This window comes from Ochotona curzoniae, unplaced genomic scaffold (assembly GCF_017591425.1).
Source record: "Ochotona curzoniae isolate NIBS_2020 unplaced genomic scaffold, NIBS_Ocur_1.0 contig_883, whole genome shotgun sequence".
Taxonomy (NCBI): Eukaryota; Metazoa; Chordata; class Mammalia; order Lagomorpha; family Ochotonidae; genus Ochotona; species Ochotona curzoniae.
The window spans coordinates 43,736,856-43,752,339 of NW_024466599.1; the positions used below are offsets into that span (position 1 = coordinate 43,736,856).

At 39.3% G+C, this 15,484-nt stretch overlaps 1 protein-coding gene across 3 annotated transcripts in view; it reads left to right on the plus strand.

The window, feature by feature from the left end:
• Nucleotides 1-15,484, plus strand: part of USP34 (ubiquitin specific peptidase 34) — a 204,572-nt gene that overhangs the window by 187,810 nt on the left and 1,278 nt on the right. For all 3 annotated transcript variants that reach the window (XM_040993392.1, XM_040993394.1, XM_040993393.1), the window contains 11 exons: nucleotides 555-712; nucleotides 2,093-2,171; nucleotides 3,665-3,791; nucleotides 4,995-5,102; nucleotides 6,224-6,328; nucleotides 6,443-6,567; nucleotides 7,541-7,664; nucleotides 12,483-12,562; nucleotides 14,166-14,306; nucleotides 14,388-14,531; nucleotides 15,234-15,393. In XM_040993392.1, the coding sequence (XP_040849326.1) occupies nucleotides 555-712; nucleotides 2,093-2,171; nucleotides 3,665-3,791; nucleotides 4,995-5,102; nucleotides 6,224-6,328; nucleotides 6,443-6,567; nucleotides 7,541-7,664; nucleotides 12,483-12,562; nucleotides 14,166-14,306; nucleotides 14,388-14,531; nucleotides 15,234-15,393 (1,351 nt within the window). The remainder of the gene's footprint in view (nucleotides 1-554; nucleotides 713-2,092; nucleotides 2,172-3,664; nucleotides 3,792-4,994; nucleotides 5,103-6,223; nucleotides 6,329-6,442; nucleotides 6,568-7,540; nucleotides 7,665-12,482; nucleotides 12,563-14,165; nucleotides 14,307-14,387; nucleotides 14,532-15,233; nucleotides 15,394-15,484) is intronic.

A 15,484-nucleotide genomic window follows, 5' to 3' on the forward strand; every position in this document is an offset into this window, starting at 1 on the left:
TAGTACCCCATATGTGCACTGGTTTGAGGCCTAGCTGGTTTACTTCCAATCTAGCTGCCTGCTAATGTGCCTGCGAAAGCAGTGGGAGCTGGCCCAGCACACACACATGAGAATTACGGAAGACGCTCCTGGCTTTAGGCTTGCCCAGACCTACCATTGTGGCCATTTGGGGACTGAGTCAGCAAGTGGACAGTGTCTCTGTGTATATGTGTCTCCCTCTTTATTTAATTCTACCTTTCAAATAAATACATAAACAAAATCTAACTTTAGATTTCTAAGATTCCCTGTTTCTTTCATTGTATAATGTGAAGGTACTTTAGAAAAGCGTTATAGAAAATGGAAGAAAAGGATGAGTTTGTTTTTCTGTAAACAGAATTGCAGAACTCCATGTTCTTCCTGTGACCTTGGAAAGAAAGCTTTTAAGTTTATTTAAAGTAGACTTAGTGCAGTTTTAAGAAGTGGCTGATGAGCATTATATTCAGAGGGGAGAAGTAGATGTTTTATAATGCAATAGAACTGAAAGAACCTCACTCTGCTTACTTTTCCTATTTTAGGCAGTAGAAGAACTATTTAATCTGATGCAGCTCTTCATAGCTCAGAGACCAGACATGAGAGAGGAAGAACTGGAAGATATTAAGCAGTTTAAGAAAACAACCATAAGTTGTTACTTACGTTGCTTAGATGGCCGCTCCTGCTGGACAACTTTAATAAGGTAAGAAGACATTTTCTGATGTTTTGGGGTGGGGGGGTGTGTTGTTTTGTTTTTCCAAGTGAGAAACCATTGTGGGGTGTTTTGTTTTGTTTTTACATTAAAAGAGACATAATTCTTGTTTTTGTTTTTGTTTTTTTCTTTTTTAACAAAGGTTATGCATTTCTTATTTAAGGGTTTTGGAAGTGCCTGTGCACTTAGACAAATGGGAAGAGCTTTTATTTTGAACAGTTTTGTGGGTGGTGTTTTTTTTTTTTTTTTTTGAGGGGGACTGTATTTATGTGTGTTCAGTTAGAAAAGTTATTGAATGTCTACAAATGAACTGCTGTTGATTATACCTGTAGAAATGTGTTTACATTGATGTTTTTTAAAAATACCTCTTTAAGAGTTTTTTGGTCGGGCCCGGTGTGATGACGCAGTGGTTAAGAATTTTTTGTCATTTATTGGGCACATTGTTTGTTGGCTGTTTTTGTTTTTTTTTTTCATTAATTAGGCATACTGTTGCTTTTTTTTTTTTTAGCCAGTATCTTTTTTGAAGAGTTCACTATAGTATCTATACACAATAAGGTTATTTTAGATTGCTCATAAAAGTTTTTATTTGAATCTATTAGTATACAAAAAAAGTTAACTATGCCTTTGCCAGGGCTCTTTAAAGGAATATTAAATTTTTGATACTGTGGCATAGGTGGTAAAGATACCACCTAGAATGCCAGCATCCCGTATGGACACCTGTTCACTTCCAGTTCAGCTCCCTGCCTGTGGCCTGGGAAAGCATTGGTGGGAGACCCAAATGAAGTTCCTTGCTCCTGGCTTCAGTTTGGCTCAGCTCTGGCCATTTGGGGAGTAAACCAGTGGATGGAACATCTTTCTGCCTTCTCCTCCTGTCTATAAATCTGACTTTCCAATAAAATTAACTAAAATTTTTTTTTAAATACCATAATTGTTTTTACCACTGTGCATAATTAATAGTTGATTCAATATTAACACAGTGCTTCTCTGAGTTATTTGCAAAAAAAATTTTTTTTGGATAAAGTTTTCTTATTTAGTGTTATTTCCTTTTATATTAATATCCCTTATCTCAAATGCTTACAGCTGTGTTAGTTTGCATAGTTTTTGAGATTTTATAATATTTGTGCAGACTTTATCAGTTGAACAGCCCTATTCAGGAAATCAGAAATGCGCCATTAAAGTTGGGGATTTTAGACTTTCAGGTCAAAGATACTCAGACTGGACTGAACTTGCACTAACACCAGAGGCAGCCATCTCATTCCTGCAGACTGGCGATTAGAGAGTTTACATTGAAATGTTAGCTTTGTGTTTTCATTTCATCACTGAATTATGTATTCTCATTCAGAATTCTCAAACTGAGTCTCATTCTTCTAGTGCCTTCAGAATACTGTTAGAATCTGATGAAGACAGACTGCTTGTTGTATTTAATCGTGGCTTAATCCTGATGACTGAGGTAAGTACTTCACTGCATTTTACTGTGGATGTACCTCATTGTAATGTTACCTGTAATACTGTTTTAGGGGTATTTGAAATTTATAGTGGACTGCTTTATAGGTGATAGGATCACAATTATATGAGGTACTTCAACAAGTTAATGGGAAGTAAAATTGAAATATAAGTTTATTTTGGTGGGAAATTAATCCATACATGAGCATATAGATCAGTAAATGCCAATTTATATTCGAAGAATAATTGGATCATAATGTTTGGGGGCTGTTTAATTTCTCTAGTAATTCCATAGCTCTCCCCTCATTTTATATTTAGAGCACCCATTAGAAATAGACAGATTTTTTCAGTTGTAAGGACAGAAGTGAAGTTCATATAGTTTAACCAAGGGCACATGTAATTTCCAAAGAGCCCAGTTATTTGACACAGTACAGAAGCTGAGATTACTATTTTCAGAGGAAGCCTTTGAGATTTATCGGTGATTAAAACCTGCTGCTCATTATTCCTCTTATTTTTGAAATGGTTTTAAAGCATCTTGCCATTTTTATAATATTGAAGATAAAACCAAAGAGTACATGCTGAGAGTATATCCAGAGCTAAGAGATGGTAGTTTTTTCAGTTACTGTATAAGCCAGGAGCAGCACATGCTTGAAACTGTACTACTGTACTTTGAGGAATTCAGATTTGAAAGATAAGTGGGGGAGTGCGCGAATGCCTGCATGAGCACAAAGCAAGGAAAGAAGAGTTAGTTGTGTTGGCAGCGAGCTGTGAAGAGCAGCAGTGAGCGTTCCACTGAAGAGCTCCTTGTCTGACTGCTGATTGCCAGGCTGTGCCCACAGTGAGGGCACAGAGTGCACAGGACGCACGTGGTGCCTGTCCTCACAGCTTATCGGCTAAGTACTGTGCAGATGTATTGTTAGTGCTGCCACAGAGTAAATGAGGCATTTTGAACTTTTAATTATGAATGCTTATGCAGTAGAAAAACTAAGGGTTTACGGTAAGCTAATATATTTACATAAGTTGAGAGATTTAAGAGCCAGTACAATGAAAGGGATTAAATTGCTGTGATTTTGCAATGCTTTTGCCTTTCAGACTGATTGTTTTTGAATACAGTGAACAATTATTTAACCCTTGCCTTTCGGCAGCAGCCCTAAAAAGCTGAAGCAATTACCCGTTCTCCCTAACTAATCCTCCTTTTGGTGACTGCTATAACTTCTAATGTTTGCAGTCTCAAAGCAAATATTTTTTACGTGATTACACGTTATTTCATCAGATTGGAATAAATACATAAAGTATTCGAGGTCTGAAGATGAGGACTCTGTTTGTATTTTAAAAAAGTTGGATGGAGGAATGGCTTTGAATGAAAAGCACAAACATTTGCTTTGCACACACTTAACGGGTCCACATCCAGACATCTACCATAGAATATGACCATACCTATGGTGTGGGTCAGCAAAGTAAAAATGAAACTAACTTTCCTATTTTTTAAATCCCTTCTAGTCTTTCAACACATTGCATATGATGTATCATGAAGCTACAGCTTGTCATGTGACTGGAGATTTAGTAGAACTTCTGTCAATATTCCTTTCTGTTTTGAAGTCTACACGCCCATACCTTCAGAGAAAAGGTTTGGTCATCCCTACATTTGTATTTGTTAGTATTCCTGTAGAAATTGAGGTTGAAGCTAGCTAAGCAACAGGAAGTGTTTGTTGTTCAATAGTCACCATGGCAAAGCTGTGCCCAAACTTGTGGTTTTTTTTGTTCATATGTTTGGAAAAAAGTCACCCATTAGGAGCTTGAGATGCGTCAAGCTTTAGATTAGGCAACATTTCCAAGTATATTAATTGAGTGGGTATTATGTGAAGATTGTCTTAAGTGGAAACTTCCTTGGCTTAGATTACATTATTTTTATAGTTTGAAAAGAAATAGCTATGAAACATCTCCCCCGTGTGTCCCTGTGAAATGATGTGCTTTATTTATATAATTTTTTAAGATTTATTTATTTTTATTGGAAAAGCAGATATACAGAGAGGAGGAGAGACAGAGAGGAAGATCTTCCATCCGATGGTTCACTCCCCCAGCGGTTGCAATGCCTGGGGATGAGCCAACCTGAAGCCAGGAGCCAGGAGCTCTTCCCACGCAGGTGCAGGGTCCCAAAGCTTTGGGGCTGTCTTGACTGCTTTCCCAGGCCACAAGCAGGGAGCTGGAAGGGAAGCGGGGCTGCTGGGATTAGAACTGGCACCCATATGGGATTCCAGGGCGCTTAAGGTGAGGACTTAACTGTTATGCTATTGCGCTGGGCCCGTGATGTGCTTTCTGAAATAAATACTTGAAGAAGTCAGGGGCTGATGAAGAAATGAGCGGCTCATGTTGTGATACCACATGCTAAGCCACTGCCTCAGACACCTGCATCCTATGTGAGCCCCAGCTTGAGTCCCAGCTCCTCTGCCTGCTGATAACATGGGGAAGCGCTGAAAATGGTCCCCCTGCTTGGATCCTGCTATTCGTGCAGGAGATTCGGACAGAGTTCAGGCTTCAGTGTGCTGCAGCAGCCAGTTTGCGCACTTGAAGAGTACAAGATATTTCTACCTTTGGCTTTTCTTCTGACTCTGTCACTTTGTCTCTTGAACAAATAAATTTTACATTAATATATAAAGGTTTCATATTTAGTAGCCATGTCAAGAAAATAGTCCTTTATCTTTAATTAGAGTTTTTATGACATTAACTTGAATTTCTTAGTGGTTAGCATTCTCTAGCTTACATAGGAAAAAAAAATTTGTGAGAAGGGTCAATCTCTCAAAAATTATTTGTGTATGTTTTATATTTACAGATGTGAAACAAGCATTAATCCAGTGGCAGGAACGAATTGAATTTGCACATAAATTGTTAACCCTTCTTAATTCCTACAGCCCTCCAGAGCTTAGAAATGCCTGCATTGGTAAGTTACTTCAAAATACTCTTATATAAGCTAGTGGAGGAACACTTTGAGACTTTTTGCCAGGATGTTGGTTAGGTCTGCAGGATTTGGAAGATATTTTTTAATGTTTAACACTACCTGGGCAAATCACAGAAAATCACAGTCTGTTTCTTAACTCCCCAATAACTGCCCTTTCATCATGGGCAGGTCCCTTTATATGCATGGGCTCCTCAGCATTAGGCTATCTGTAGTTTTCTCACAGCTCTAAAATCTTAAGAGTCTTCTGTAAGCAAGGTAGAGTCATTTAAATGTTTAGAAGGTAGAACTGACATTGTAAAGGTTTGGGGTAATTATTTCAGTAGGGTTTTTGCCTAAAAAGATTTCTGCATAACTATCCATATATTTTGGATATTTTACCAGTTTTTAGTCTTACATTGATTTAAATGATAATCTGTGCCTCTTAAAAGACAACCCCCCATCTTATTTATAGTTTTGTTTTGTGTTTTTTTTTTTTAACCACCTTGGATACTTTTCATAGCAGTGACCTTTAGGATTTATTTAGAGACCATAACTGTGTATGGTTCCACTGAACGGCCTCGATGTCTCTCGTCATGTGCCAATAGTCAGCCTTGGGATGGCCTCAGTTCTTTGTCCCGCCTGCTAAGAGAAGATGGGCACCTGACAGTAACCTCCACTTAGCAGAAACTGTGCCAGGAACAAATTACTGTGTGATGGGGTGATAAGAATCTATCCATTTGCAGCATAAAACAATGATAACAATTAAAAATTATCTCTTAGAGCCAAAGAACTGTGAATCCTAGGTTGTTTCTGAGCAATTGTGATTGAGTTTATGAACACATCATGCATGTGCAGTAAGTCTTTCCCTCACTGTCCCATTTTCTGCATTGTATCAGATGCATTCAGTAATGTTTTAAACTTATTTAAACTTGGGTGACTAGGAACTCTTGATCCATATCTGTGCATCAGACAGCATTTTTCTCAGTATGAAGAGCTAGAAAGCAGTTGTAGAATTAATAAAACTGATTGCCATACTACTACTCTGACAGCAGTTTTGACTTTGAAAGTAGCAAATAGAACAGAAATGTGGTTTTTTAATACCCAAATTGTGTTCTAATTTTCAGATGTCCTTAAGGAACTTGTGCTCTTGAGTCCCCATGATTTTCTTCATACTTTGGTCCCATTTCTACAGCACAACCACTGCACTCACCATCACAGTAATATACCAAGTACGTACTCATCTAGCCGGTAACTGAATATGGTTGGCATTTAATCATTCTGCACTCTGAAGCATGGAGATTATTTTTTCCATTTATTCTTACTGTACACTTTTAATGTCTTAGTGTCTCTTGGACCTTATTTCCCTTGTCGAGAAAATATCAAGCTAATAGGAGGGAAAAGCAATATTCGGCCTCCGCGCCCTGAACTCAATATGTGCCTCTTGCCCACAATGGTGGAAACCAGTAAGGTATGTTGGGGTGCCAGGAAAATGTTTCTTTAGTAAAAAGTAATTTAAAACTCTCCCCTGGCAGTTGAGGATATTAGGCATAGTGGCCGTTTTGTGGATCTTAAGGAGTTAGGCCATTTAGACTTTTTCTTTTTGTGCTCTGAGTGTTGACTAATTATTCACAGAATCAAAAGTAAGCACAAGTAGTAAGTTCATACCCTGCTCCCCAGTAAATACTGCAGTAAGCAGGCCTCAGTTTTTGTCACTAGGCTAGACTGTAACTTGGACCTATATTTAAATCTGCAAAATCATTAGGTACTTGCTGGTTTTAATTTGGCCATACATGAATTCTTTTACTGCCCTTAAGTCATACTCTTTTGACCTAAACATAGTATCACTGATTGATAAACTTATAATCATTTTTAAGCTGGTTCCTGTCTTTATTACTAATTCTAAAATAATGACAATTCTAAATTATAGAGATGAGGTGCATTGACACAGAGTGATATATATGAGTTTTAACCTTTTTTAAAAATAAGTTTTTCCTTTTATCGTTCTTTGTCCATACTTTGTTCACACCCTCTTATCCAACATTTTTTATCTTTAGTATGCCTGAGAAGCTCTTAGAAAGTATTAAAAATAACACTATAGCAGTCATTATAGAAAGAATTTTGACACTATAAGAAAAATCATATTTAATTAATTCTTCCTTGTAGAACTAAAGTATCTCATTTAAAATTCCTACAGTAATTTTACTTTATTTAAGTATATAGGAAGAAAATGGGTAATCTTATAGCATTTGCACATTGCAACTAAACTTATGACAGTTAAGATCTTAACATTAATAGAAATTTGGAATTTAAAACTAGATTTTTATAGAATTGAAAGAGTTAATCAACTTTTTAGTTAAATTATTACATTTGCACAAACTATGCTCTTTAATTTATTATATATACAATTTAAGTGCAACCATTTTATCATCTTTAACCTTCAGGGCAAAGATGACGTTTATGATCGTATGCTGCTAGACTACTTCTTTTCTTATCATCAATTCATCCATCTATTATGCCGAGTTGCAATCAACTGTGAAAAATTTACTGAAACATTAGTTAAGCTGAGTAAGTATAAAAGATGAGCAGTAAATTCCACTGAATTATTTTAAGCCCCTAGCCATTCAGGAAGGGGAGAACAAAAGATGAGACAATTCTTTTTGGTTGTTGTTTAAGTGATGTTTAAAAATATTAGTATTCTTGGGAACATTTTAATTTTTCTTAAGAAAATACCAACTTACTGGTTTCCATTGAACAGCCCAGAGTTTGAGCTGGCCTGTAATGCAGTGTGGAGTAGGGTACCTCTGCTGTACCTAGAGGCCCAAGTCCACTGTCTGCCCAAACAAGACTGCTCTGTGTAGGAAGGCAGGCTTAGAGACGGACTTAAAGATGAGATGAGCTCTGTAACACCAGCTGTGCTTTGGAGCTGGCAGTGCCAGGAGCAGGCTGGGTAGGCTTGCCAGCGCGAAGCAGAGGTGCATATGTGAGTAATTAGGAGGTAAGTCTCATATCGTAGGTAACTAAGAAGGAGAGAGGTTCGAAAGGGGAGGTTATAAGAAAGCAAACAAAAATACCAGTAAATTATACAAAAGAGAAAAAACTCATTTTACTTACTATTGTCTCTCCAAGGATGTACTTGGGATCTGTTAGAGAACCCCTGTGGATTATTTTCCTGTGGCTAATAAGCTGCATCCGACATCCCTAACTCAGGACCTCCAGAGCTCCTGGGCTCTGTGCACCCCACCTCCTGACTGCTTTGTTCTGTTTGAGAGGGTAGGAACTCAAATACTCACTCCTGGACCCACATCCAGATCAAGTTCCTCCTGACTCCATTTCAGTCACAGCCATCTGGCTTTCATATGTAAAAGGCTTTGGATTTATTCCAGATAAAGCCTTAGGTTGCTTTATCTGAGAAAGAGGGGAAGTGGTAACAGCTTTGAAGGAGAATGATTCAAAAAAAATCCTATTGGTAAGTGGTGAGAGCACTTTAGGATGACCTAAAATTTTCAGATTTGAAGAGTTGTCCTTGAACACGTACAGTTGGTTGATTTTATGTGTATGTGGCTAAATTACCAAGATGTGGAACTATGGTAGTTGATGTCTTTGTTGCTATAATAGAATACCCAAGGCTGGTAATTTGCATATAACACAGGCTATCTCTCAGATTTGGAGGTTGGAGGTCTGAGATTGGCAGGTGTGTTGGTAATGAAGTACCTTAAGAGATGGTGTTGAATGACTTGTGTGTGTGAATGTTAGACAGGAAACCAGAGAGACTGAGGAACCAGGCTTGCTCTCCCTTGCACTAACAGCTCCCAGCAACTGACCACCTTGCTTTAGATGCTGCCTCTTGTAGGCTGCGCCAATAGTTAAGCCTTTGGGGAGCACACTGCAGGGATAAGGATAGTCTCAACCAGGCTGTGTACCTGGCTCGTGGCATTTGGTAAAAGTGTAAAACCTGCCAGTGGCAGTGATCAGGTGTTAGGAAATCTCCAGGAATGCTAGTGCAGTCTTGCCCCCATATAAGGAGAAGGACTTATAAATAAACATACTGACCTTAGGAACAGCTCCTGGGATGGAGTTCATAGGATTTCTACTAAGTTACAGAAGGAGCTGCGCTGCCTGCTTGAATGGCTTTGATCACCTAGTGAATATTCTACCCTCTGGGCAACTGACTAGTTGTCAGCACATGTCCTTTCAGTGAAAGGACATGTACCCGCCCAGCACGTGCGGGGTCACCTCATGAGTTTTATGCTCACATCACTTACGCTGCTGCCGTGTCTTTAGTTCTCCCTATCCACAGGTTTACAGAATTTTCTACAATATTGGAAGTCATCTCTGTACCACAATCTGGAATATAATGCAAGTGTTGAGAACTTCATGTGTGACTAAAGAACTGAAAAATTTTATGTTAAAATAAGACTAGCATTAGTGGAACACTCAGTATTTTTTTTTTTAATTGGGATCCTGTCGCAACGGGAGGATTTGTTAATTGTATGCTCCCATCTGCAACACCAACATTCAAGATATAAGCACCAATTTTGAATGTGAGCTACATTTATAAAGGAACAACCATTTATCTCTGTCGGGTTTTGTTTTTGTTTAACTAAGGGGCAAAATTTAGAAAAAAAGAGACTGGAGTTCTGAGGGGAAACTTCTGATTACCAGTAGGAGCGTTCCGAGCCAGGAATGCAGCCTGGGCTGCCCAAAAGAGAGTGTAGCAGGCAGAGGGTGTTCATTTGCACTGACAGTGAGTGAAAACTAAACAGCCCAAATGTCTGTCAGTAGAACTTAGTTTTATATAAAGTTGAAAAAAGTAGAACAGTCCTTCAGCTACATTAAAAAAAAAATGGAAAATAGTAGGCAGATACCTGGAAACTGTAGGGGCAGGAATCACACTTAATACACATGCTGAGATCTATTAAAGAGCTCTAAGATTCGATTTACTTGTAACGATTATGCTTTGGTTCTGTAATTGGAAAAGCAGTTTTAATATTAAAAAAAAAATGGTAAGTACGGCAAACTAATTGTACCAGTTTTTTGGGTGTCATAGCTCATGTGCCAAAACAACAATAATAAGCTTAAGATAAACGTCCAGGTTTCAGTCATCGTTTAGTTAAGGAGTTCATTTAATACAGCAAAATAGGAAATCTTCTTATCACCTTTATTTACCAGTGGTTTAAAAACTTTATTAAGAGCTATTATTTTTCTTAATTTCCTTGAAAGTGAGAGTTAGAGAAAAATGTTCTATCCACCTATTGACTCCCCAGATGCCCACAGCAGCTGGCACCCCAGCAGACCAGAGCAAGAGCATAGAGCCCCTTCCAGGCCTCCCCATGGGTAAAAGGTCCCAGGCACTTCCCAGGCACAGTAGCAGGGAGATAGATTGGGAACTGGTAGCTGTGAATTGAACAGATGCCTGTATGGGATGCTTGCATTGCCAGCAGAAGCCCTACATGCCGCACCACAGTGCAAGCCCAAAGGTTTAGCGTTCTTTATCAGAAGCTGCCTTGGGGTGAGTACATTTCAGACCAGGCTAGTGCCAGTTTCTGGTAGATCATAATCCAGGATTTATCAGCCCACCAAAAGTAAATGCAATCATGCTAGTCTAATACATAGTACTCATATTTCAGAGACATTCATAATCCCAGAGTTGGTTACTCGTGGAAGAATCTGAATATTCCATGGTTTGGCTTCAGATTCTTTTCAGTAACCCTACTTGAGAGACTGGATTAACAAACAGCAGGTTGCCAAATGGGTATGAAGTCAGAACAGACAAAATAAGGCAAATGAAAAGTGGTGGTATTGTACTGAATTTTAGTCTCAAATCTCACAGGAGAACATTAGTCATGGCTTTTATCCAGTGTTTAAGGCCACTGCCTCTCCTTGTAACATCTGGATGGGTCTAGACCTATCTATTAAACACTGGACAGATTCATAACAATTTGGACAGAAAAAAATGTAACAATACATGTGAAACATTTTTTTCTCATTAAAATTTATGGGGAATACAAAATAATCTGGAAAATTTACCACTTAAGGTATCTAGCATTTTCAATAGTGTGAGGTATTGCTAGTGAGAAAAATGGTATTTAGAATTGTTTTGTATCTATTCTGTCATGGCTGGGAACAGGTCAGGACAATGCATGCTTTGAGAATGCTCAAGCAGGGGGATAAAGATAAGTGATACGTAAGCCCCTGTGTTTTAGGAATATGCATTCTGTTCTGTGTACTGGGGCTAAGCTGAGACAGGCGCCCGAGAATTCTAGTGAGTATACTTCCGTTTACCTAGCACCCAGGAAGTAAGACCTCCCCACAAGATGTGCAGTGTGTAGTTATGGCTTTTGGCCTCTAACTTGAATCCAGCAGCAGGCAGGGGGTTCAGCATTCCCAGGGCTTTGTAAGAGGCTAGGGAAAAAAAACACAAAAACCTGAAACTGTTCCTGTGACAGGATGTTAGTAGCCATGTGAAGGAGGTGTGGCTCCGAGAGGGAGTGGGCTGGGCTGTAACAGGTGTGCTTAGCCCACCACAGGACCGCCCGGGGTTTTATGAAATGTACTGGAGGGTCCAGCAGAGTACATCTGTATTAGGAGATATGGTTCTTGCTGTATTGTGAACCAGTATCCCACATTAATGGTTTCCTATCAGCCCCTCTAACTGAATCTAAGAAAAAATACTAAAAATAGTGCAAGTGATAAGCATATGTGAATAAAATCATGAAGATGATAGATGAATGACTGAAGTTTGGGTAAATAGTGAACCTGGAAAAGATTACGGGCTTTCAAATCTGACAAACCTGGAATGGCCTCATAACCATGTTGCTTCCTAACTTGGGATAAACCTGAGTGCATTTCCTCTCTGAATGTAACTTCATAGTGTCATGGAGTGGAGGGGGCCCCGGGGAGTGGGAAGGTCAGGCTCAGATATGTACTAAAGTTGATGGGAAATGTGTCAGAAATAGCTGACACTGTAGGTTTCAGGACTGATAAGTCAGTGAAAGCCTTCATCTTCAGCTAGACCTCTCAAAGACTAGCTGTTCCATGAAGATGTCCTGTGCACAGTGATAACCTTAACACAGGAGAGCCATGGAGGCACCTGCAGTGACTGATTTTCCAATAATCTTTTAATACTCTAAAAGAAGGGGTTGAAGTTACTTCAGGTGCTCCTTGGATTGGGAGCTTGGGGACATAAATTTAGTGAAAGTAGTGCATTCTAGATTATTTCCCTGGCTAAAACTTTGGAATGAATGCTTCCCCTACAAATGTAGTTTTTTTTTTAATGCAGAAAATATGCATAGTTATGGCCAGAAATATTATAAAACTGTACCTTCCGTTTAATGCTACAGTGTGCTTTATAACCTGTCCTGATTTTTTTTTTTTTAATATTAGGTGTCCTAGTTGCCTATGAAGGTTTACCGCTGCATCTTGCACTGTTCCCCAAACTTTGGACTGAGTTATGCCAGACTCAGGTAAACAAATTAACAGTTTTGGTCAATAACAGTATTTTTAGAATCTTCATAGGTAAAATAGAACAAACAGAAATGCTATCAAACATTAGCATCTACTTCCAAGGGTTTTTCTTTCAGTAGACTTGTATCACCTGTATTTCAAGTTTGTTCCTAATTGGATTGCTCACCTGTAGGTCAGTGCTACTAGTTGCGAGAGAAATATAGGGGGAGGTTTTTGGGGAGAGGTGGCTTGTGCTGCTTCTGGCTCTCGTCTCCTCCTGTGTGGCAGAAGTGAAGCAGAAACGAGGGCAGCCATCTCTTCCCAACCTGTCATTTTCTCATCAATGGTTTCATTGAGTACAGGAAGACGACCCCTCTGTATTCAGTGTCTTAGAGCCAGATCCTTAAACTAATAGATAATCTTGCCTCAGTTGTCAAGGGCCAACGGGGTGGGGGGCAAAAACTAGATTGGAACTCTTGAATTACACATGAAGGATCCCGCACTCCTGTTATGTTCTGAGAAAATGGTTTTCTCCAGAATGAATCTGCTTTTCCCCAGAGCAGTTAGTCTTCCCTGAGTACAAGCTAAGCCCCCTATTCTAGTTTCTGACGTACTAAGAATCTAGGCCAGCTGCCTAGCAAGCAGAGTGCCCTGTGTATTCTCCCAGAGGGTGCTGGAGCTTTGTCTTCTCAATCTGAACTGCTCTGAGACCTTAGGAAACACCTCAGCCACATCACCTGCTGGCTTACTGCACCAGGCATCTTTAAAGCATCAAGAAGTTCTTATTTCGGGTCCCTCAGGTCACAGGGTCATTCAGAAAGGATCTCCTGGGCAATTTGAGCCAAGTAGTCATCTTCAGTAAAGTGGAACAATCTCTGCTTTCAGCCCTCTGCCGTTGTTAGTCACCAGGACATTTTCCTGACATTGAGTGCTTGATTCCAATTTCTTACATGATCCTGAACAATTTACTATGCTTGATAACTCTAATGAGCTATTTAATACACACATGTACATAGTATTAAAAATTGTGTTAAAAACGTTTTCATATAATTTATAATTGAAGCACACATACAAAGCTAAGGAGTTTGTTGCTTATGGCCACCGTGGCCATCCAAAAACAGGAAAATTCATTTTAGCAAAACTTCTGTACATTAGGACTCACTAATTCTGGGAGAGGTAATAAGGAAAAGAGCTGTGCTGTTCACCTTCTCCCCCTAAGTATTCCAAGAGATCAAAGTACCACTGGTTTTACGCTCATCAAGTTTAACCCATTTAAAGAAGTCAAATTGCTTATCTGTGTTTTGTCTTTGTTGTATACTAATCCCCTACAGAACGTTCTCATCTTTGTCTCTGCTGTATTTTTTCCATTCCTGGGACAGAGAGCTGCTATTTCCGAGAAAGATTCATCTGTGTTCAGTCCTGCCCCTGTGTCTTTCCCCACACCTACAAGGTCCAAATTAATAGCAGTGTCTCAGTGTACTGAGGACATTTGCTAAAACCAAAAGTTGCATTAGCTGAGTTAGAAGTAGCTTTTCAGCCAAACTTGAAGCTCCACTATAGGCAGTGTGGTACGTCCCAGCTGCTTCAGTCTTCATTCATTTGTACCACTTCTCCCCACTTCAGTCCGCCATGTCAAAAAACTGCATCAAGCTTTTGTGTGAAGATCCTGTTTTTGCAGAATATATAAAATGTATCTTAATGGATGAAAGAACTTTTCTAAACAACAATATTGTCTACACATTCATGACACATTTCCTTCTCAAGGTACGTAACACTTGCACTTCCTTCCACTTGGTTAATGCTTGTGCTTTGTCTTGTGCTTTGAGAATGTTTATCTTTTTTCAGGTTCAAAGTCAAGTGTTTTCTGAAGCAAACTGTGCCAATTTGATCAGCACCCTTATTACAAACTTGATCAGTCAGTACCAAAATCTACAGTCTGATTTTACCAACCGGGTTGAAATTTCCAAAGCAAGTGCTTCTTTAAATGGGGTAAGACTGCAAAGATGCAGGCAGGTACTTAGATAACTCCTAAATCACATCTGTATTAGGCTTTCATGCTTTTAACTATACAGGTTTCTAAAAACTTCTATGTAAGTAGCACACATTTTCTCTGTTTGAAAGCATGAGCTAATTATTAAATGCTAATGGTGACAGTCCCAATTTCTGTATTCAGAAATTGGGTCTGATATTGCTGTTACTGACCATGCATGATGGTCAGGTGAGAGGCCCTAAACTAGGACCTTCACTGCTTTCCATAGCTCCTATGGCAGCCATTTAACCAACACTGGAAATACATGTTCAAACCCTGTTCGGTAGCAGCCTCTATACCAACAGAACAGGTCATGAGCAGGAACGGCATTTGTGACAACCACCAGAAACTAATTTCTCTAGGACCTACGTTGCTCATAAAATCATTCAAGGTTTTTAAGATAGAATCTGTAAGTGCCTAAGTGCTCGTTTCTTTCCGTTTCCATAAAGCACTTTGAGTCTTCACTGTGGCTTACTTGCCTGAACATAAAACAATAATGTTAGTGATGTCACACTGACTGGTACAGCAGCAGTATCCCAGTTGGCTTTTTAGTTTTGGCATTCTAAAAATGCTGGAGAAATTGGGCAGGATTCTTAATTTGAAAATAGTTGTGTCAGAATGATGGCTGTAGAGTTTGCAGTGTTCAAATGTGGGTTTTGTAGGACCTGCGGGCTCTTGCCCTGCTCCTGTCGGTGCACACACCCAGGCAGCTGCACCCCGCACTCATCCCCACGCTGCACGAGCTGCTGAGCAAATGCAGGACATGTCTGCAACAGAGGAACTCACTCCAAGAGCAAGAAGCCAAAGAAAGAAAAACTAAAGGTTAACTTTATGGATTACTGTTACCCTTTGGAGGGTGGGGTATAAGCAAATTGCACCTCCTAACCCTAAAAACCCAAAGCACCTTTAGCTC